Genomic DNA, 25,192 nt, shown 5'->3' on the forward strand with positions numbered 1-25,192 from the left:
GGTTATGCTATTAGTTAAAAAACACATAACATCCAAGGAAGTGAAGCCAGTCGACATCGCTGGACAGTGCAGTGTCGAGTCAGTTTGGTGTGACATAAGCATTGGGAGATCAAAATTGAGAGTAGGAGTGTGCTATAGACCTAATGACTCCGATGAGTATAATAAGAAACTGTTCAGAGAAATAGAGTGGGCCAGTAAATCAGAGAGTCTTATAATGGGGGATTTTAATTTCCCAGATATTGACTGGAATTTGGGGGCTGGTCACTCACACACTAGCAAGGCTTTTGTGGATTTATTGGATGATTGTTTTCTACATCAGCATGTTCGGGAGGCAACTAGAGGGAGTAATACTCTTGATTTGATTATCAGTAGTGATTCTTCATGCATTAAGAATCTGCAGATAAATGAACCACTAGGTGGCAGTGATCACAGTGTTCTGAAGTGGGAGTTACTCAAAGAGGTAACTACCATTAGGGGTAAAGGGAAGGGGTATTGCTTTCGTAAAGGCGACTACAATGGACTGAGACAGTATTTAAATTCTATACAGTGGGTTCAACTGATGATATTGCCAACAGCAAATTCAAAATGGGAAGCATTCAAAGAACTTATCTTGGAAGCTACTAGGCTTTACATACCAACTAAGAAATTTTGTTCAAGGTTTAGGTCTAATTGGATGTCAGATGAACTAATGAGGCATATGGCAGAGAAGAAAAATGCATGGGATACATACAAATTAACACGTGACACAGACGCCTATGATAGATACAAGTTGATCTGTAACCAAGTTACAAAGGAGGTTAGGCAGGCGAAGGCAGATTACGAGAGATCCTTGGCAAGGGATGCGAAGAAAAACAGCAAAGAGTTCTTTAATTATGTAAACTCTAGAAGGAAGGGGATGAATCAGATTGGTCCACTTGATATCGATGGGTCAACTGTTGATGACCCTGCTCAGGTAGCTAACAAACTAAATGAATATTTTGCATCGACATTCACACATGAGGAGTTATTCAGCAAGGGGAATGCCAGAGGTGTATTCAACTCTGGCAGTAAGCTAGAGAATCTTGTAATAACTGAGAGTAAAGTGGAGGAGAAATTGTTGAAGATAAACACAAGAAAGACACCTGGGGTGGCTGGGATCTATCCAGTTATATTAATGGAGGTAGTAAAGGAAGTAAGCAAACCCTTAGCTATAATTATGAGAGCTTCCTTGGACTCAGGGGAGGTACCCATGGACTGGAGATGTGCAAATGTGACCCCAATTCACAAAGGAGGATCAAAGGCTAACACAAGTAATTATAGACCTGTGAGTTTAACTTCTGTTCCCGGAAAATTAATGGAGGCACTGGTTAAAGAAGCACTGCAGGATCATCTAGACAAGACTTCAGTTATAGCTAGGACACAGCATGGTTTTGTTAGGGGGAAGTCTTGCCTGACCAATTTGATTGGATACTATGATGCAGTCACAAAAGAGCTGTATGCAGGGAATAACTTTGATATTATATACGTGGATCTCAGAAAGGCTTTTGATACTTTTGCACATGGAAGACTGCTGCACAAATTGGAGCAGTGTGGCATTGGAGGCAAATTGCTGCTATGGATAAAGGGGTGGTTGAGGGGGAGAAGACAGAGAGTGGTAATCAATGGACACTGCTCATCGTGGACTGATGTTATTAGTGGAGTCCCTCAGGGTTCAGTATTGGGTCCTTTATTGTTTTCTGTATTTATAAATGATATTGATGATGGTATATCAGGCTTAATGTCCAAGTTTGCAGATGATACGAAGGTTGGCAGGGTTGTCAAGGACACTACTGACACTATGCTGCTGCAACAGGATCTGGAAAGATTGAGTAGATGGGCTGAGAGGTGGCAAATGAAGTTTAACATTGACAAATGTAAAGTACTACATATGGGAAACAGCAACCCCAGAGCAACGTATCATCTCTGTGGTACTACACTGACAGTGGTAGAGAATGAAAGGGACCTGGGGGTGGTTGTGCAGGCAGATATGAAGTTCTCTGAGCAGTGCAGACGGGCTGCAAGAGTAGCTCATGGTGTATTGTCAATGATATATAGGAATTTTTCTAGCAGGGATAAGGAGGTGATTATTCCCTTGTATGAGGCAATGGTCAGGACACACTTAGAGTACTGTATACAGGCCTGGAGGCCTCATTTCAAGAAGGATGTAGAGCTCCTGGAATGAGTACAGAGAAGAGAGTACAGAAGAGAGTACAATGCTGATGGGATTCTTCCTCTTGCTCAGAATAATCACCTGAGAGGGCATAAATTCAAATTGAGGAAAGACAGATGTAGGATAGATGTGTGGAAATTTGCCTTTAGCCAGCGGGTGGTTGGTAGGTGGAACAGACTTCCATCCCGTGTCGTGGAAGTTGTCAGCCGGACAGGTATTTCGAATGAACAGAGGAGTGAAGTGGAAGTGGTTATTTTTTATTTATTTATGTTACTTTTTTTTTTTTTTTTTTTGGCTGATGCTGCATAAGCTTGCTTTCTTGCATCAAATGCCTCTACTAATGCTAATGCTAATGCTAATGCTAATACCACCTGGCACCAGAAGCAATTCAGCATGTCACCGCAGGACCCAGATGGAGTACATCAGAAGCTAGTGCAAAAATACCAGTTCATCAAAGAAAGTTTAACGTATTATAAATAAGAGCCTCAGGAGGTACAACAGTTCCCTATTTACATACTACACTGGGAATGTGCCATAACAACAGACAAGATGATCCACACAACAGACCAGACAACCCTAATCGACACAATGGAAATGGCTACCTACCTAATCGACACAGCAGTGTCCAACACTAGCAACCTCTAGAAAACATAAAAGGAAAAGATCAGAAAGTACTCAGATCTAAGACAGGAAGACAAAGGATTGGCACGTGGAAAAGTAACAACCATCCCAGTCACCATGTCAACCACCAGCATGGTGCCAAAAAGCCTCCATAAGAACCTAGCAGCAATAATCCTCCCAGAGAACACTTACCTGGAACTCCAGAAAGCCACAATCCTGAACACCTGTACATTTTTAAGAGAGTTCCTCAATCAACAGTAATAATAGCAATAATAATAATAGTAACCGGACACAACCAACCAACCCATGCAATTGGTACCGATATCTGTTATGGGGCAGAAAAAATCCCATAAAGGAGAAAAAAGTTTAAATAATAATAATAATGGAGTGTGATTACACACTGGACCATCAATATCATGGATCCGAGCTCAAATCCCATGCCAAGAGAAAGAAAAAAGTCATGGGGGTAGAAGAAAAAAAAAGCCATGAAAGTTTCATCGGACCTACCTCCCCATAAGAGGTCAAAGTGATGAGCTCAGTCAGAGAATGGTGTCGTCTGGTGTCGCTCTCACTAACTAAAAAAAAGCAATAAGTTTATAAAATTACAATCAAATTTCATTAATGTCTTTAATAAATACACATTTCGAAGAAAAGGATTGTAACCCCGTGGAACCACCATGACGTGATGGGACTAATTGTATGGTCACACTGCAATTAAAGATTCTATTCTATTCTAGAACAAATCAACAGACTGATGATGATACAAAACATGATTGAAAAACTGATGATAAAGATAAGCTGTTCCAGAAAGACACCACCTGAATATACATTGTTCTCATAATCAAAAGCAATTAAATATAGCTTTACCTGGCTGATGAAGCAAGGATATCCTTTTGTCATTTATAATTTTAACTGTTCCTACTGTAAGTATGTAAGTCCTTTCCTGAGAATTGATGTGTTTCCAAAATACCTGAATAAAACATTAAAAGAATACAATGAAACTTTCCTGTTTTACTTTTTTTTTACATAGTATTAGTATTAATAGTATAATATTGGTCGTATAAGGGGAAAGAGGTTACCATCATAAATAAATCCTCATTTCCCTCTTTTGCTATGATTGACAGTAAGTTGACAGAAAAAGGCCGTTGAATGCAATTATATATGATGTTTTTCAGTTAAAAAGCATATAAAGAGACAGAAAATTACTTGCTTACACTAATGCTAAGTGCAGAGTAAATAAATTTGATGAATTTGAAGAATTGGTTAAGTCATCAAATGGTAACACAAAAGTAATATCAGAAACTTGGTGTTACTCCTATTTTGGGATGCAGAATTTGAAGTTTATACATACAGAAAGGACAAAACAAAAGGGTATGCTTCTGATCAAGAAGAAAACAGATTAAAAAAAAAAAAATACACCTGCAAAACACGTCAGTCATTGTGATCTCAGGATAAAATAAATATAGAATAATGGGCATACTGAAGACATTTGTGATGATATAATTATATCATCACAAAAAATAAATGCCCCATTATTAGCTGTGGCGCTGATTTATCAGTTGCCACAAGAAGTTACAACTCTGAAGTTACAATAAACTACTCTGACTGGTAGGGTAAAAAGGCTATTGGAGTGTTTTATTTATATTTTTTTTAAATACTAAGTAAGTATAGTGTAACAAAAGCATTAGAAAAATAAAAATGAGAGTAAAAACAAAATGATTGTACTCATTACAATGAACAGCTGTATAGATAAAAATGGTTGGTCAACCAATCAAAATGTCTTATTATAAGGAAACTTGAATTCTCCAGATGGTAACTGGGACTCAGGAGTTGGTTACCTCTGAACTGGCTATACAGATGACTGCTATCTGTATCTACACGACAGAAATGTCACAGGGAAAAGCAAAATTCTTCTTGGATCTTAGCAATTTATTGGATATTAAGAATCTTCATGAAAAAAGAAACATTAGCCAGTGATGAGCAAAAATATTTTAAAGTGTGATGCATTCTGGTAAAAACTACTTCAAGGGAAACAAAGGGGAAGCAATTTTGTTTCACACAAAAGTAATTAGGAGCACAGTAAATAATTTTGATGAATTTTAAATACTGGACAAGTCATCATATGCAGGCATTGTGGAGGTATCAAAGACATGGGGTCACTCAGATGTAAGGGATGCAGATTTTGAATATGGGGAGTATAATGTGTAAGAAAGGACAGACAGGACAGCACAGGAAAGGGTATTGCTCTTAGATATGAAGCACAAAAAAATCTAAGGTGGTGCACCGAGTTCACACTGATGGGGGGGGAGTGCAATGCTAAAACTGGAAAAACAAAATGAGAGTAGAAGTGTGTCATAAGCCTAATGACTGTGAAAACTGTTCGTGCTTGGATGGTATATGCCCAGCAATTCTGAGGGAAGTGGAAAAAGAATACATTGAACCATAAAGGTTAGTTATGATAGATTATAAGAGATTCCTCTGAATTGTAAGAGTGTCACTGTATTGTGAATATAAAAAAGCAGTCCTAAGAGAGTGAATTCATGACTATCAACCACTCAGCAGTAGGGAAAATCATGGAGTCAAAGAATAAGAGTCAATACAGGATCATTTAGATAGAAATGGAATTCTGAAGGAAACTCAGCATGGTTTTGTATCACTTTTGGATAACGTGCAGAGAAGAGCAATGGGATTAGTTACTGGAACAAAAGGGTGCTCTGCCCAAGAAAGATTTCAGTTTTGCAAATTACACCATCTGGAAACTATGCAAGGAGATCTGACAGGTGTTTAAGGCTCTGAATGGATTGAGTAAGCTAAATGTTGATGTCATCCTTACTCTAGCTCAAACAACACACACACATAAAGCGGCACAAATTTAAATTGAGAAAAAAATGGTTGCACATTTTTTCTCAATTTTTTCTCTCAAAGAAACAAAAGCTAGATGTGCAAAACTTTGTTTCAGCCAAAACGTATTAGCATTAGCATTAGTAGAGGCATATGATGCAAGAAAGCAAGCTTATGCAGCATCAGCCAAAAAAAAAAAAAAAAACACTTCCATTTCACCCCTTCGTCCGTTCGAAATACCTGTCCAGCTGAGCCTTAAATTTATTTAGGCTATCAACTTCCACAACAAGGGATGGAAGTCTGTTCCACCAACCAACTACCAGTGCTAGGAGAATAGTTAATAAATTCGATGAGCTTGAAGTGCTAGTCAAGACATCAAAGGCAGATATTGTTGGGATATCAGAGATATGGTGTCACACAGACATAAGCAGTGCAGAACTCGAATTTGGGGAGTACAATGTGTACAGAAAGGATAGACAGGACAGAAAAGGAGGAGAGGTTATGTGGTGAGTTAAGAAACACATAAAATCTAAGGAAGTGCATCCAATTGATGTTGGTGGACAATGCAATGTTGAGTCTGTTTGGTGTGACATAAGCACTGGGAAAGGAAAAATCAGAGTAGGTGTGTTATAGGCCAAATGAATCTGATGAGTATAATGAGCAATTGGGCAGAGAAATAGAGTGGGCCAGTAAATCAGAGTGTCTTATAATGGGGATTTTAATTTCCCAAAGATTGACTGGAACTTGTTGGTTGGTCACTCACACACTAGCAAGGCTTTTGTGATTTATTGTATGATTGTTTTCTACAGCAGCATGTTCGGGAGGCAACTAGAGGGAGTAATATTCTTGATCTGATTATCAGTAATGATTCTTCATGCATCAAGAATCTGCAGGTAAATGAACCACTAGGTGTTAGTGATCACAGTGTGCTGAAGTGGGATTTATTCAAAGAGGTAACTATCATCAAGGGTAAAGGGAAGGGTTTTTGCTTTCGTAAAGGTGACTACGGTGGTCTGAGACAGTATTTAAACTCTATACGGTGGGACCAACTGATGACGTTACCAACAGCAAATTCAAAATGGGAAGCATTCAAAGAATTAATCTTGGAAGCCACTAGGCTTTTCATACAAAAAGAAATATTGTTCAAGATTTAGGCCTAAATGGATGTCAGATGAACTAATTAAACATGTGACAGAGAAGAAAAATGCATGGGATACATATAAATTAACACGTGACACAGACGCCTATGATAGATATAAGCTGGTGTAACCAAGTTACAAAGGAGGTTAGGCAGATGAAGGTCGATTACGAGAAATCTTTGGCAAAGGATGCAAAGAAAACAGCAAAGAGTTCTTTACTTATGTAAACCCTAGAAGGAAGGGGATGAATCAGATTGGTCCACTTGATATCGATGGTTCAACTGTTGATGATCTTGCTCATGTAACTAACAAACTAAATGAATATTTTGCATCTACATTCACACATGAGGAGTTAGATAATCTTGTAATAACTGATAGTAAAGTGGAGAAGAAATTGCTGAAGATAAACACAAGAAAGACACCTGGAGTGGATTTAATCTATCCAGTTATATTAAAGGAGGTGGCAAAATAAGTAAGCAAACCCTTAGTCATAATTATGAGAGCTTCCCTAGACTCAGGGGAGGTACCCGTGGACTGGAGATGTGCAAATGTGACTCCAATTCACAAAGGAGGATCAAAGGGAGACACAGGTAATTACAGACCTGTTAGTTTAACTTCTGTTCCAGGCAAATTAATGGAGGCACTGGTTAAAGAAGCATTGCAGAATCATCTAGACAAGGCTTCAGTTATAGCTCGGACACAGCATGGTTTTGTTAAGGGGAAGTCTTGTCTGACTAATTTGATTGGATACTATGAGTAGTCACAAAGGAACTGGATGCAAAGAATAACTTTGATATCATATATTTGGATCTTAGAAAGGCCTTTGATACTGTTACATATGGAAGACTGCTGCACAAATTGGAGCAGTGTGGCATTGGAGGCAAATTACTGCTATGGATAAAGGGATGGTTGAGTGGGAGAAAACAGAGAGTGGTAATCAATGGACACTGCTCTTCGTGAACTAATGTTATTAGTGGAGTCCCTCAGGGTTCAGTGTTGGGTCCATTGTTGTTTTCTGTATTTATAAATGATATTGATAATGGTATATCAGGCTTAATGTCCATATTTGCAGACGATACGCAGGTTGGCAGGGTTGTTAATGACAAGAATGACAGTACACTGCTGCAACAGGATCTAGAAAAGTTGAGCAGATGGGCTGAGAGGGGGCAAATTAAGTTTAACATTGACAAATTAGCATTAGCACTAGTAGATGCATTTAATGCAAGAAAGCAAGCTTATACATCATCAGCCAAAAAAAAAAAAAAAAAAAACCACTTCCACTTCACCCCTCTGTTCATTCGAAATACCTGTCCAGCTGAGCCTTAAACTTATTTAGGCTATCAACTTCCACGACAAGGGATGGAAGTCTGTTCCACCAACCAACCACCCGCTGGCTAAAGGCAAATTTCCGCACGTCTATCCTACATCTGTCTTTCCTCAATTTGAATTTATGCCCTCTCAGGTGATTATTCTGAGCGAAAGTAAGAATCCCATCAGCATTGAGCATGCTCAAAGCATTCAAGGCTTTATACACCTCTATCAGATCACCACACTGGTGCCTAGTCTCCAGACACTATAATTTGCAAAACTTAAGCCTTTCTTCAAAAGAGCACCCCTTTGTTCCATTCACTAATCTTGTTACCCTTCTCTGTACTCGTTCCAGGAGCTCTACATCCTTCTTGAAATGATGCCTCCAGACCTGTATACAGTACTCTAGGTGTGGCCTGACCATTGCCTTATACAAGGGAATTAGCATTAGCATTAGTAGAGGCATATTATGCAAGAAAGCAAGCTTATTCAGCATCAGCCAAAAAAAAAAAAAAAAAACACCACTCCCATTTCACCCCTCCGTTCGTTTGAAATACCTGTCCAGTTGAGCCTTAAATTTGTTTAGGCTATCAACTTCAACAACAAGTGAAGGAAGTCGGTTCCACCAACCAACCACCCGCTGGCCAAAGGCAAATTTCCGCACATCTATCCGACATCAGTCCTTCCTCAATTTGAATTTATGCCCTCTGAGGTGATTATTTTGAGCAAGATGAAGAATCCCATTGGCATTGAGCATGCTCAAACCATTCAAAGCCTTATACACCTCTATCAGATCACCTCGCCGGTGCCTAGTCTCCAGACTCTGTAATTTGCAAAACTTAAGCCTTTCTTCGTAAGAGCAACCCTTTGTTCCATTCACTAATCTTGTTGCCCTTCTCTGTACCCGTTCCAGCAGCTCTACATCCTTCTTGAAATGAGGCCTCCAGACCTGTATACAGTACTCAAGATGTGGCCTAACCATTGCCTTATACAAGGGAATAATCACCTCCTTATCCCTGCTAGAAAAATTCCTGTATATCCTTGACAAGACACCATGAGCTACTCTTGCAGCTGGTCTGCACTGCTCAGAGAACTTCATATCTGCCTGCACAATTATCCCCAGGTCCTTTTCATTCTCCACCACTGTCAGTGTAGTAACGCAGAGTTGATATGTTGCTCTGGGGTTACTGTTTCCCATATGTAGTACTTTACATTTGTCATTGTTAAACTTCATTTGCCACCTCTCAGCCCATCTGTTCAACCTTTCCAGATCCTGTTGCAGCAGCATAGCGTCAGTAGTGTCCTTAACAACCCTGCCAACCTTTGTATCATCTGCAAACTTGGACATTAAACTTGATATCTCATCATCAATATCATTCATAAACACCGAAAACAACAACGGACCCAACACTGAACCCTGAGGAACTCCACTAATAACATTAGTCCTCGTTGAGCAGTGTCCATTGATTACCACTCTCTGTCTTCTGCCACTCAACCATCCCCTTATCCATAGCAGCAATTTGCCTCCATTGCCACACTGCTCCAATTTGTGCAGCAGTCTTCCATGTGCAATAGTATCAAAAGCCTTTCTAAGATCCAAATATATAATATCAAAGTTATTCCCTGCATCCAGTTCTTTTGTGACTACATCATAGTATCCAATCAAATTGGTCAGGCAAGACCTGCCCTTAACAAAACCATGCTGCCTCTGAGCTATAACTGAATTCTTGTCTAGATGATCCTGCAATGCTTCTTTCACCAGTGCCTCCATTAATTTTCCTGAACAGAAGTTAAACTAACAGGTCTATAATTACTTGTGTCAGCCTTTGATCCTCCTTTGTGAATTGGGGTTACATTTGCACATCTCCAGTCTATGGGTACCTCCCCTGAGTCCAAAGAAACTCTCATAGTTATGGCTAGGGGTTTGCTTACTTCCTTTGCTGCCTCCTTTAATATAACTGGATAGATCAAATCCACCACAGGTGCCTTTTTTATGTTTATCCTCAACAATCTCTCCTCCACTTTCCTCTCAGTTATTACAAAATCATCCAGCTCACTGCCAATGTTTACTTTACCTACATCATTCTCCTTCCTGAATAACTCCTCATGTGTGAATGTAGATGCAAAATACTCGTTTAGATTGTTAGCCACCTGAGCAGGAGCCTCAACTGTTGAACCATCAATATCCAGTGGACCAATCTGATTCATCCCTTTCCTTCTTGAGTTTAAATAGGTAAAGAACTCTTTTCTGTTTTTCTTTGCATCCTTTGCCAAGGATTTTTCCTTGGCAAAGGAGATTAGGCAGGCTTTGCCTGCCTAATCTCCTTTGTGACTTGGTTACAGACCAACTTATATCTATCATAGACTTCCATGTCACCCATTAATTTGTATGTATCCCATGCATTTTTCTTCTCTGCCACATGTCTCATTAGTTCATCTGACAACCATTTAGGCCTAAACTTTGAACAATATTTCTTAGTTGGTATGTAAAGCCTGGTAGCCTCCTAGATTAGTTCCTTGAATACTTCCCATTCTGAGTTTGCTGTTGGTAACATCATCAGTTGGTCCCACTGTATAGAATTTAAATACTGTCTCAGACCATCATAGTCGCCTTTACAAAAACAAAAACCCTTCCCTTTACCTCTGATGGTAGTTACCTACTTGAGTAAATCCCACTTCAGCACACTGTGATCACTGCCACCTAGTGGTTCATTTAACTGCAGATTCTTAATGCATGAAGAATCACTGCTGATAATCAAATCAAGAGTATTCCTCCCTCTAGTTGCCTCCTGAACATGCTGATGTAGAAAACAATCATCCAATAAATCCACAAAAGCCTTGCTAGTGTGCGAGTGACCAGCCCCCAAATTCCAGTCAATATCTGGGAAATTAAAATCTCCCATTATAAGACTCTCTGATTTACTGGCCCACTCTATTTCCCTGTACAGTTTCTTATTATACTCATCAGAGTCATTAGTCAGTCACACCAAACTGACTGGACACTGCACTATCCAGCGATGTCCACTGGCTTCACTTCCTTTGATTTTATGTATTTCTTAACTAATAGCATAACTCCTCCTCCCTTCCTATCCAGTCTATCCTTTCTGTAGACGTTGTACTCCCCAAATTCCAGTTCTGCATTCCTTATATCTGTGTGACACCACGTCTCTGATATCCCAACAATATCTGCTTTGAGGTTTTGAGCAAAATGCTGCATATGGGAAGCAGTAATCCCAGAGTAACGTATCAACTCTGTGGTACAACACTGACAGTGGTAGAGAATGAAAAGGACCTGAGGGTAATTGTGCAGGCAGATATGAAGTTTTCTGAGCAGTGCAGATGGTCTGCAAGAGTAGCTCATGGTGTCTTGTCAATGATATACAAGAATTTTTCTAGCAGGGATAAGGAGGTAATTATCCCCTTGTATAAGGCAATGGTCAGGCCACACCTTGAGTACTGTATACTCGTCTAATTTTAAGAAGGATGTAGAGCGTTTGGAATGAGTACAGAGTAGGGTAACAAGATTAGTGAATGGAACAAAGGGTTGCTCTTACGAGGAAAATCTTAAATTTTGCAAATTACAGTGTCTGAAGACTAAGCACCTGCGAGGTGATCTGATTGAGTTGTATAAATGCTTGAATGGTTTGAGCATGCTCAATGCTGATGGGATTCTTCCTCTTGCTCAGAATAATCGCCTGAGAGGGCATAAATTCAAATTGAGGAAAGATGGTTGTAGGATAGATGTGCGGTAGTTTGCCTTTAGCCAGCGGGTGGTTGATTGCTGGAACAAACTTCCAGCTGTTGTTGTAGAAATTGATAGCTTAAATAGATTCAAGGCAAAACTTGACAAATATTTGGAGTGAGAGGGAGGATGGGTGAAATAAGGGTTTTTTTTTTTTTTTTTTGGCTGATGCTATATAAGCTTGCTTCCTTGCATCATGTGCCCCTGCTAATGCTAATGCTAATGCACCAACCTATTCTTCAGTGCACGGGCAATCCTACATTGATATAACAATAGCAACGCAGTCTATATTAAGGAAAATAAGAGACTGGAAGATCAATGAATGTCATAGTACTAGTTACCATAACAGCAGTTTTTTGACTGTTGGTAGTGAAGATGAAATTAGATCTTATTATGATATTGATAGATATATGACAAAAAATGTGGCATGGCCAAGGTTTACTAGCTCAGATAGATTGGAGTAGCCTGACATCTGAACAATATCTTAAAAGTTTAATAAATAGATCATGCTATAAAAGTATGAAGAAGATGAATTCTGTAAATAGACCTGTGTTTTGGTGGACTGTACAACTATCCAAACTGAGGTGCGAACTGTTTAAGAAGAGAGGTAAATTTGAAAGGGAAAGAAGAAATGGTGATAATGAACTCTGTGAAATTTATAAAGAACAATATTGTGAGTTAAGGCATGACTATGTTACACTGCCAGTAAAACAAAAAGGTTGAAGTGGGGGGAATTTGTGAGGGAATAAGGATCTCAAGATCCATGGAATTTTGTATTTAAAAAAATTGTGACTAACAAAAAAGAAAATTACAGATGTGTCTTCCATAATTGGAAGCAGAGAAAACCAAACACTGACTTGGAAAGATTCCATTGATAAAATCCTAGAAGATGTCTTTACAGATGATGCAGACCAAGAAAGTTCTTTGCAAAGCAGATAATTGAGGACCATGTCAGGTATTCCTCTCAAGAAGTAGAAGAGAAGTTTACTTTATTAGAAGTAACTAGGGCAATGGACTGTGTGAAGGTTAACAAATCGCCCGGCCTGGATAAAATAGAAGTTATAGTTCTAGAAAGAACTTTCCAGTTGTTACTTAAAATATATGTGAATTTATTTAATAAGTGTTTAGAGGAAGGTGCCTTCCCATCAGGTTGGAGAATTGCACAGATAAAATTATTAACAAAAGGAACTGATCACATGTTAAATGAAACAGGACCCTATCGTCCCATTGCTCTTCTATCTGTTCTGGCAAAAGTATATGAACAGTTATGCATTAACTGTTTATTAATGATTTTATATCAAAATAAAGGAATGTCCTCAGATAGCCAATAAGGCTTTAAAAAAGGTTTTTCCAACTGAGGATGCTACTTATAAGTTGGTCCAGGTTGTGGAGGGCAGTGGTGCATGATATGTGCTTGGAATTTTTGCCGATTTTAAAGATGCGTTTGACTGTTTATGGTGGGAAGGCATTCTGTCCTGGATAAAAGAAACTGGATGTTCAAATGCATTATATGCTGTATTTTGAAATTATTTCTAAAATAGAGAAATTATTGTTAAAACTAGATACACTCAGGTTATAAAGAAAGTACAAAGGGGATGCCCTGAAGTCTCAGTGATAGGCCCTTTCGCATGGAACATTGTATTTAATGAGTTTTTGAATATGAAATTGCCTGATGTTGTGACCATAGCATATGTGGAATACTGGTTTTAATTGTACAACAGTATAGATGTTGCTCAAAGGCAAATTAAGTATGAATCGAGCTCCCACTGTGAGGCTTCTGGGTGATGTGATTCAATATGTGAAAGTTACAAAATACCTAGGGCTCGTGATCGAAGAAGAATTATTCTTCATGGAGCATGTAAAGTATCTGAAAGAGAAAATAAGGACACTGTGATCTGCATACTCAGCTTCTACTTTTCTAATCCAAGCTGTGGTATTGTTACATACATGCTTATAATTCTCATAGGCAGAGAAAAGTGGGGTGAAAACTCAACTCAGCCTTGTCAGTGTTTACATCTGTCAAGTTAAATTGGTTAATTATTTCATTACTAATTCATAATGATGTCACTAATTATGATTAATATTAATGCTGTTAATATAAATTAATGTCATTAGTTATAAGTTAATTTGTTATTAAGTAGTTTTTATTACATTTAATTAATTTCCACTTTTTGCTATTTTCAGGTTTGTATACTTTATGATTTGAATTACCATGAATGATCATCTGAAAATACAGTTGTCTTCACATTAATTGCATATTAAACACTTTTCTTACTCATAATGAAAACATACAGCTATACAATTTACAAATAATATTATCAAATAATTGTTTGCAAAACATGAACATTTCAAAATAAATGTCTATGAATTATTCAGTTCAAAAGAGAAATTTTATTGTATTGAGTATGTGCACTGATTTTGAAGCCTATGTTAGTTACTGTCGTGCCAACAGTCTACTGATAGCAAATGAGCAAGTGCCTTACTCTGTACTTATTCTATACCTTACTACTCTGTGATTTGCACACAGGAACTCCTTGTTGCTTTTATTGTGACTGCAAATCTTAAAAGATTCTCTACCTTTTAAATTTACTTTTAATTTTAGCTTTACTCTTTTGGGTTTACCTTTTGAGAATGTGGACTTTGAAAGGTGAGCAACAGTGTACACAGTCAGTTCTGCTATAATGTGATATATGTGTTCCTAAAAATCTCCAAGTTATGGTATTTCGCACATTAAAAATAACAGGACTTAATGGGAAAAATAGGGGTAGGGGCAGAGCACTCAAAAAAATGTTCAGTCTGTAAGTAAAACACTAAAAAAAAGTTAGAAACCCAATAAAATTGCTAACACAGGTTTAAATATCTTAAATTTCTAATAAATAAATAAATATTACAGTAAATATAACACTTTACCTTGAGAAGATATGTTTTGCCTGATTAATATTTCTGTTCACTGACATTTTCCTTTTTTTTGGAATGTAAAATTTAAAACAGTAAAAAAGATACGCAATCAATAACAACGAACATGGGATGCACAAATTGTACAAGTGAGACAAGTTTATAAAGCTTGAAAAATAGGAATGAAGAGAAGATTCTGAAAATTTATTTTATTTTTTTTTAGATTATTGAAGATTTCATGGAAGGGAAAACATATTTCACCATAATAACGTAAAAAACCACAGAATTCCAGCTATCAGTATTATCGCAAATGCAGTAAGATAGTTTACTACCTGTTTATAACTAGATTGCACTAACAGAAGAGCCAATAAACCAGGAACTGCAAATTGTTTTTATTGTTTTATGGTAGTGACATCCAGAAACGTGCTCCTCCGCTCACGCTATCCTGCTTCACAAAATTTCTGTTCAAACAGAAAAATGTGAGCTCCTGAAAACATGAGTCGGCCTACAATATCACGTGTTATCTTGTGAATACAATGAATAAAAACAGTGTGTCTCTGACCAATACAACTACAGTAAATGGGAAATATAGCTCTCACACATTTGACATTTTTTAAGCTTTGTAAACTTGTATGTATTGCTTCACAGGTCACTATTCAGCTTAGTGCCGAGTTTTTGTTCACCTGATGTTACTCGCAGACGAAATTGCACATGAGCCAATGCAAAAATTGCGTTATACTGCATTGTTCCCTAATATATCAGTCACGTTGGAGCAAATTTGTGTTGCAAAAATGTGCATTATAGCAGAACTGACTGAACTTGTAAAAACATATACATAAAAAATTTTAAATATATTGGCATTAATTCTTGTAATTCTAACCTGATAATTCAAGTTTAGGGTTTTATACTTATACTTTAAGGTTTTAATACTTTAACATATAACTCAATCTTAAAATTTTCAGATGGTTTTTCAGTGCTACAACTTATATGCCAAAATGTATGGTAAAAGGGTACTAGGAAAGTTTTGCAATATGACGCAACAATGAATCACAGGAAGCTGCTTGTTGCTGCATGTTGAGACATGTTCATACGTGCATAGTAGCCGCCGCGCCAAGTCGTTGGGCTCAGTTATTCATTAGTAGTGAGAGTGTAAAGTGCTTGCGATGGCATCATGGTCACGAAATGAGATAAGGACAGTTTTGCGGTATAATTTCGTGCGTGGTTTAACCATAGACCAGTGCTTAGAAGAAATGACTCTTGCACTAGATGATGATTGTCCACATCGTACAACGATATTCAGGTGGTATAGAGAATTCCAAAGGGGAAATTTCACTCTGGAGGATTCGGAGAGGCCGGGAAGGCCACGAATGTCAGTTACGGAGGAAAACGTTACTGCTGTGAGGAAAATGCTTGACGAAAACAGGCGAGTGACCTACCAACAGATAGAGGATACTTTGGGCCTAAATGCACCAGCAATTCGTTCGATTCTGCAAGATCATTTGCACGTGAAGAAACTTTGTTATCTCTGGGTGCCGCATCAACTGACTGAAGAGCAGATGACACGACGTGTGACTTGGTGCCGGGAGATGTTAAAAAAGTTTGATAAGGGACAATCTCGGTATGTGAACAACATCGTGACAGGTGACGAGACTTGGCTGTACTATTACGATCTGCCGACCAAGGCTCAAAACAAAGTTTGGGTCTTTGATGATGACGACATACCCGTAATTGTCAGAAAATCCCGATCTGTAAAGAAGAAAATGATAGCTGTATTTTTCAAATCGAGTGGAATTGTGGAACGTGTCGTTTTGGACACCCAGAAGACAGTCACAGCTAAGTGGTATACTGAACAATGCCTGCCTAAAGTCATTGGATCTATGAAGAACCTGCGGCCAAAGTCAAGAATGGACACCTGGTACCTCCATCACGAAAATGCTCCAGCTCACCGCGCCAAAGCCTGCACCGAATATTTGACCACGACAGGACTGAAACTTCTCGAGCACCCTCCCTACAGTCCAGACCTTGCTCCCTGTGACTTTGCACTGTTCCTGCATGTGAAAATGAAGCTAAAAGGGAGGCGGTTTTCCAGCGATGAGGACCTTCTACGGGCTTGGGACAACGAGTGTGCTTTACTCTCTAGTGAAACTTGGCAGAACTGGTTTAAAGATTGGTTTCGGAGGATGGAGAGGTGTATTGAATGTAGAGGAAATTACTTTGAAAAAATTAAATAAACAAAGCTGTATTGCAAAACTTTCCTAGTACCCTTTGTATATGTTAAATGGCAATCTATGCCTGACTACTCTGATTACCTTTACTGCAGCGAGGAAAAAGAATGCACTGAAAGAACCTGCCTGTCTGCCTGCATGAAACTGAGACACAAAGCATTGTTCCAGTAATTAGTGTGTGTGTGTGTGGCCTTCAAGTAAGGAGGCTGTAGGTTTGGGTCCGTGCACAGCTCACCGTGACTGCAGCACTGAAAATCCAGCTACCATTAATGATTCATTATTTATGCAATGGTGATAAATTTGTAAATTCTTCTGGCCTCAAATATCTAGAGAATAAATGTTAATTTATTTTATTTATTAAGCAAGAATATTGGTCAATATTATAAAAAAATCTGTCATTGATCTATGTATTTATTAAGTAAACAGGAGAAAAATATATGATTAAGTTAAGTGCATTTGAATGTAGATGATTAACTTACTGTATAATTTCCAAGGTAGTGTACAACACATTCCATAAGAACTGCCTCTCCAGGTAATGTTATTACTGTATCTAATGGAGTGTCTTCTAATGTTGGCATTCCTAGAGCAAAAGTAGCACATAATTCATTTCTAAATTAGAAGTAATGATTTTTTAATTCAATCACTACATAAAATTATATATTTTTTATTACTTATAGATTATTACAGCTTATGAAAATTATTTAATGGTGCTAAATGCCATTTCCCTAAAACAAAACTGTTGAGAAAAATGCCCAACATTCTATGACTGTCATTGAGAAAAAAATTGCTTGGATATTTGCACAAATAATCAAAATAAAAGGAAAAGAACTGAAAGATGAAACAGTTTACTATTCGACTGTTTCATCTTGAAATTTCAATTTAAATTTGTGAATACAGGTGCTATACATATACGCACAAATTTCAATACTGATGTTTCAGCAAAGCACTATGTTTGTCTGATGTCACATAAACATTACACGTGCCTTTTGGATGACAGAAACATGTGAACCACCTAATCTGGGGTAAAAAAGCATCCTCACAGGAAAAAATAAAAACAGCTTTTGATAACTAGCAAAATATACTATGCCATTTTAATGTACATTGAAAATAAACATGTATCTACAACTTCCCCCTTTAACAACTAGATAACACCCTACCTGAAATATTTGTAATTCAATTTGAACTCAAAAAAAAAAGAAAAGAAAAGGATAACGAGTTTACATTCATAAAAGCAAAGCAATTGTGTAAATATTCCTGTTCTGGATGCAATCAAGATTTTTTTTTTTTTAGCTTGTACTCATATGCTCATTTTTTAAATGCAAAAACACTGATCACATATCAATTCAACATATTATTTTGTATTTTACATATTGTAATTTTTCATAATAAGTCTTGTAAACAGCTTGGCCAGTCATTAATTTTTATGATCTGTATATTATTGATCATCTTAGTCTTAGCCTTCAAGATGACTAAGTGTTATAAATAACATTAGATAAGAGTTGTTTTGCCTTCATTGTTGATTAATACCAGATTTAATTTACTTCTTCTTCTTCTTCTTCCTTCTAGGGAGTTAAGCAAAATAGTTTCCTGTTTTGGTTTTATGCCCTCTCTCCTTTGGTCTACCATTTCTTCATTTTCCTGTTATTTTGTAATTTTCGATCAACTTTAGTAATCTATCATTCTATTTATACGTTGAAAGCATTTTTATCTATATTTATAAACTTTCTTTAATATTGGTGTTATTTTTAATTCATTAAGTATTTTTTAACTTTTTCTCTTTATCTCTAATCTATAAACTTGATGTTTTTCTAAAATAATTCATTTCTGCACTCCTCTGAATCCTGTTCTTATATCTTTTTTGATTATCCATGTTCCACCTCCATATAATAACAGGCTTTAGAGGTATATTATATATTTTTATTTCCAATAAATTCTTTCTTTTTGAACTTCTGATGGTCTAAATATATTATTTACAATTCTTGCAGCCTTGATAATTTTTTTTCAACGTCTTTCACATTTTCATATGAAAGACAGTGCATCCCAGTTTATAGCATGCACTGCTCTAAACACTTTTGCAAACTGTTCAGTGTTTAGATCTTGAGCCTCTCAGCCAGCCAGCCCTTCGTTGATTGTATTAAAGCATTCTGCCATCTGCATAGTCTCATTGTTTTGGTGGATGATACTTAAAACTGTTTGCTTTATCAGTATGTGATTAAATCTTTTTACTGGTCTAACACTGGTCCAGAGTTGGTTAATTTGCTTGCATGTTATTTTTTAATCAATATTATCTTCATTTTGGCATATTTTATTACAATTACAAGAAACCTGTATAAATGCTTTTATAATGTAGATGATGGTAAAAAACTGATTTAACCTAAATAAAAACACCCATCCACAACAGAAAACTAGTTTTAATGAAGAAGAAAGACTTCTGTACTTATGTAAACTCTAGAAGAAATGGGATGAATCATATTGGTCTACTTGATATCGATGGTTTGAAAGTTGATGATCCTGCTCAGGTAGCTGACAAACTGAACGAGTATTTTGCATCTACATTCACACATGAGGAATTCTGTAGGGAAGTGGAGAACAGAAGCTTATTAAACTCTAACAAGGAGCTAAATGATTTTGTAATAACTGAGAGCAAAAAAGCGGAGGAGAAATCGTTGAAGTTAAATCTAAAAAAGGTACCTAGGGTGGATGGGATCTATCCAGTTATATGTACTGCATTATGATTCCACTATAACTCCAGCCTGGGATCTTTTTCAACATTGAAACTACAAAATTTTGAATAAAAGACATAGCTTATATATTATTCCATACCTGCTCACTTATATATAAGTGAGCAGGTATGGAACTTAAAATGAACTGTCTGAAAGTTTACTGCTTGCTATATTCACTGGCAAAACCAGTGAATATAATAATCATAATCAGCATAATCAGCAGCAGCAAAATAGTAGTAGTCGGTTTGTAAACATGCAAAAATGGATGCTGGTTATGGCAATTATTTCCACATTCCCTCCTCCCAATATATGAAAGAAAAATGAACCAGTACATCTTCCTTTCAAGGGCAGAAAGTTCTCATTTCAAGCATTTCCTCAGAAAGATGAAAAAGAGTTTGGGCTATATATGGCAATGGCTTTATTACACCTCAAGGATTTTCTAAGAACAGGTTCTTTAAAAAAGTTATCTTAGCATTACAGTTGTCACAATAGTTATTAGGCGCCTCTGTAGCCAGGTGGGAAGGAGCAGCAGTGCGTAGCACACGCTTCTTGATTAGACCGGGGTTCGAGCCCATCACCACCAAATACGGAGGATGCGGAAAGGTCAGGGAATGACCACCGCATATCCCGGAGCAATATGGCTTTAATTGCTAATGCTCCTACAAAATAATAATACAATAGTTATTGACAAGCTTTTTTAACCTCAATAATCTTCTAATTGTGAAGACAGATACCATCAATGATAAAGTTTAAATGGAAAAGAAGTGGAATGCAAATTTGTGATACCTACTATTGCGATATATCACGACAGCAGGTATCGCAGCAACTAAGAGGATGAATACAAGCAAGCTGCAGCTAAACAAAAATTATAAATTAATTTATTCTGGAAGAAACAGCACAAGGAAGGAGTGGACAGTAGCTTTTAAGGCTAGTTTCAAAGAATTGGCTTGGAAACATTATCCAGTAGAGTTGAGTGAACAAAATTCAAGATGGAAAGTTGGATGATGAAATTTGTTTGTACATGTGGCCTAGCAGTAGGTTAAAAAAAATATGAATTATGAATGAAATATAATTGTTTAACATTTTATAAAAAGCATCAGAACTTAATGATAAAAAAATAAATAAATACAAAAATGGTAGTTTTAAATTTAAATAGCAGGGTAGAAAATGACAGTTACATCTACAGAGATATTTTTAAAAATCTGGAGGAAAAGATAAACCTAAACATACTGGTATTACAGGCTACTAGAATTTTGTGTGAGGCATAAAGTATTTTAGCATAAAAATATCTCAAGTTTATATAGAGGGGGCATAACAGAAAAAAGAAAACTGACCATGATACCATATCATAAATGACTATTCCTGTAGTTGTTTAAGATCTTCTTAAACAACTACAGGAATACAACTACAGTAGACTCTCATTTATTCAGGTTGTGAATTAACTGGTGTCTCTGCCACTCAGAAATCTAAGCCAGTCTAGGCTGGATAGCAAAAATAAATATGTTAAATCGATTACAAGTGTTGTCTGTTTATATTTTGTATTATAAAATGTAAACAGACAACACGATTGTAGAACAGAGTATGTAGAATGAAATATGTCTGTAGACAAGACCCTTTAATTTCTCAAAAAGTGCATTTTGCACCTTTGCTTTCTGCCTACTAGCCTACTCTACTCATATTTTAATCCTCCAGATTTACAATGTATAGTTAATTTCAATATTCTTCCCAAAATTATTTTAATATGTGTGTGCGCGTGCATGTGTATGTGTGTGTGTGTGTGTGTGTGCCTGTGCATGTGCGTGTGTGTGTGTTTTCATTACATTAGCCCATCAGCGCCAAGCGTACTCGTATGGGAAAGCTAATTCAAAATGTTATTATTTTGAAACTGTCACAATTCCATGAAATATTTCTCTATATTGTTTATCTATAAATATCAGGAAATGATTCATATACTACTGTCAGCACCAGATGTCTTCAGTACCGATCTTGTAACCATTGCAAGAGGCCGATTTATTTTTCTAGTGACTCACGGAAGTTATCATCAAATTTTTTTTAATACAGAATGTTTTTTGATTGTCTTTGTTTTACAATCAAATTTAGAGACACAATATATGCTGTAATTATTTTTTTGTTTATATCTTACCATCCTCAAATGGAGACATTAGGTGTTACTGTATATAAGTTTTATTTTTGTTTATAGTGAATTATAAACCAAGCGATAATGGAACTGAAGATTTTTTATGGCAAGAAGAAATACACCAGACTTGAGGAAGCTATTGAAGACATTGCAAATCAAGAATCTAATGATAATGAGGTTTTTGAAATTTGCATATTACCTACAATTTTGATGAGTTGTCAGATTATGAAGAGTTTGACGAATATGTTTTACAGGACCTCAATTCATTTCCAAAAGAAATTCTTATGGAAATTTCATTTGAAAATACCAATGAAAAAGACGTTTGAACCCTGAAAGATGCTGATGTTCCAGTAGATAAAAGTGGTAATGATTCAATGGTATATCTTGATTTTGAAAAAGCAAAATGGCTGAAGAGACATCCAGAATATGCACCTTTCGGAACAAATAAACGTTGTCTTACAAGTGAGTTAGATGCTGTGAAAAAAAGATTTGTCCCCACCTAAAATATTCTAAAAACTTTTTAGTGATAAAATCATAGATTATATATGCGAACAAACGATAATATATGCTTGAAAAAAACAATCATGAATTTACTATTGCCAACAAAGAAATGTGAAGTTTTATTGCAAATATTGCTTTTGACAGGATATCACAACCTTACTCAAGAAAGAATGTATTGGTTGCTGGACAAGGACTTCAGTGTCTCGTGCATTTGTAATGTCATGTTAAGAGATCGATATTTTGAAATAATGAGATCTGTACATCTGGCCAATAATGATGAAACTGGAAATGGTCAAGATTGAACGTACAAAGTTAGGCCAATAACAAATATGCTCATCAAACAATTTTGCTAGTTGGATTTTTTCACAAGGATCTGTCAATAGACAAATCAGTGGTGAAGTATTTTGGACATAATCCAGCCAAACAATTTATCAAGGAGAAACCAGTGAGGTTCGGTTACGAAATTTGGATGGTAAGTTCTTCTGGGTATTGCTACGATTTTGACGTCTATTGTGGAAAACCAACTAAAAAAACTAAAAATGTGAAGAGTATAACTGTAGGTGCAAGAGTGGTTATTGATTTAATGGAACATGTGCCAGATCCATCAAACTATGTAGTTTTCTTCGACAATTATTTTACGATGATGATATTTTTGAAAAATAAGAAAATAAGAGCTACAGGAACTGTGAGGGACAATTGAGTTCAACACTGTCCTATTATGGTGTCTAAAGAAATTTAAAAAATGGAAAGAGGCACTTATGACTATAGGTTTGATGTCATCAATGGCATATTATATATAAAATGGAAAGATAATAACGTATGTTCTATTCTTACCAATTATGATTTTGTTGAACCATTACAATATGTAAAACGTTGGTCAAAAACTGCAAAAGCTAAGGTCAATGTAGAACAACCTGCATCATTTGCATCGTACAATAGTGGAATGGGTGGCATAGATACCCATGACCAATGTATATCTTTGAGGATAGCGATAAGAGGCAAGAAATGGTGGTGGGTCCTGTTTACATGTTAGATACATGTTAGATATGACCATCACTAATGTGTGAAAGTTGCACCAAATGACAACAGAGATAAAAATGAATCAATTAGATTTTTGCCAAAACATCGCACAAAATTATTTGAAAGATGCTGCATCAACAAGAAGCGAAAAGCCGGACTGTCCATGAAATCTAGTGAAGGCCATCACTTTCCAGAAAAACTTGATAGACAATTAAAATGTTGCGTTTGTTATATGAAAGCTAGGTGGTCATGTAAGAATTGTCAGAAAACAATGTGCATTCAAAAAGGCTGCTTCGAAAAATACCACATCTGCCTAACGTCCTCATTTGAGGATGCCTGTTTTTCTAAAAAAATGAATATATTTTCTTTGAAATTTTGGTATTGTTTGTTTCCTTAATTTACGAGTCAAGGAACAAAAGTAGATTCACCCACGATGACAAGCTTATGCTTTGAAATTTACATAATACCATTCAGGAAGGCAAACAAAGGGAAAAAAGCAAACTTCATTATTATAAAAACTTAGTACAAACATTTACAATAATTTTTCAGCAAATTTTATGACTGCATTAAGTTTTATGTCCAATCTTCTAGCATGGTAGTAGTATACTTTTATAAATATAACATTTACGTAAATAAATTTAAAGTTTTTCTTAAAACTTTAAGATTTTAAAATTTAAGAGTTTTTCTTGCACCAAAGCAACTAAGGTCCAAGAGTGACTAACCCAGCCATAGTGTGAAAAAAAACTAATTAGAGTTCCTCCAATCTAGAATCAATTTGAACTGGTCTTTACTGCATGCAGAGAAGACAGAAACTATAGCCACTGTATACTAGCTACTTACCATCTATGGTTATGTGATGATGCAAACCAATAAGCAATACAAATACTGCTATTCGATAACACGCCAGTCTTTCTAGACAATTCATTATGTTGTGAAATTTCTGTCTTTGTTGAGTATCTCTATGAAAGAAATCTTGCTACAGAGAAACCCAATATAATTGTGGCATCTAAATTTTGGGAGAAATAAAAACAAAAAAATATATATATTGCACTTGTTTATAATCATATCAAAGGATAAAAAAGAATTATATTAAGAAATAAACTAAAAATAAAGAATTACATTAAGAAGTATACTAAGCACTTTACACACCACAATAAATATTTATTGCAGTGTAAATATTTATCATGCTGTTCACATCTGGTGAGTATGAGCTTGGCAAACCCAGGGTCCTGAGCTGGATATCATCATTCTTCTCTTTCTTGGTGATTCCTTTCTACTTCTCTCTCTCTCTCTCTCTCTCTCTCTCTCTCTCTCTTTGGCTGGATAAGCCTCAGGCTTCCTTGCACCATATGGCTAATAATAATAATAATAATAATAATAACAGTTTATTTCTCAACGGGTATCACCCACAAAGAAAATGTCTCATTTAAAGGCATGATTAAAGCCAAAAATTGCATTAAATATTTACACTTCACCTGCATAGAGTTTAGAATCTATTTTTTGCATATAGTTCATATGTTTCATAATCATATGTTTCATGGATGTTTTCTCCTCTGTATCTTCATTATTTTTAATCTTGCAGTTGCACTGTCACAAAACATCAAAGGACCAAAGGTACAACTGCAGGATTATAATTACTGAAGAAGAAGAGGAGTAATTCATAAAGCATATGAATTGTTAAACTCTATTATTAATAATGGATTCTAATTCCTGCACAGGTGATTAGAATTTCATTTAGGTGAAATAAAAGCTGAGTGATTAGGTAAAAGCTAAGTAATTAAGTGAAATGATCTAAGTAATTAAGTGAAATAAAATGTCTTTTTTTTTTTTTTTTTTCTTAAAGTTCAATTTC

At 36.3% G+C, this 25,192-nt stretch overlaps 1 protein-coding gene across 2 annotated transcripts in view; it reads right to left on the reverse strand.

The window, feature by feature from the left end:
- Positions 1–25,192, reverse strand: part of LOC150081768 (Ig-like and fibronectin type-III domain-containing protein 2) — a 550,711-nt gene that overhangs the window by 444,197 nt on the left and 81,322 nt on the right. For both annotated transcript variants that reach the window (XM_090378862.1, XM_090378863.1), the window contains exons 2-4: positions 24,181–24,346; positions 17,439–17,539; positions 3,677–3,779 (exon numbers count right to left, since the gene is read on the reverse strand). In XM_090378862.1, the coding sequence (XP_090234988.1) occupies positions 3,677–3,779; positions 17,439–17,539; positions 24,181–24,265 (289 nt within the window). In that variant the 5' untranslated portion in view covers positions 24,266–24,346. The remainder of the gene's footprint in view (positions 1–3,676; positions 3,780–17,438; positions 17,540–24,180; positions 24,347–25,192) is intronic.

This window comes from Mastigoproctus giganteus, chromosome 8, assembly GCF_048544385.1.
Source record: "Mastigoproctus giganteus isolate SK-2022 chromosome 8, ASM4854438v1, whole genome shotgun sequence".
Classification (NCBI taxonomy): Eukaryota; Metazoa; Arthropoda; class Arachnida; order Uropygi; family Thelyphonidae; genus Mastigoproctus; species Mastigoproctus giganteus.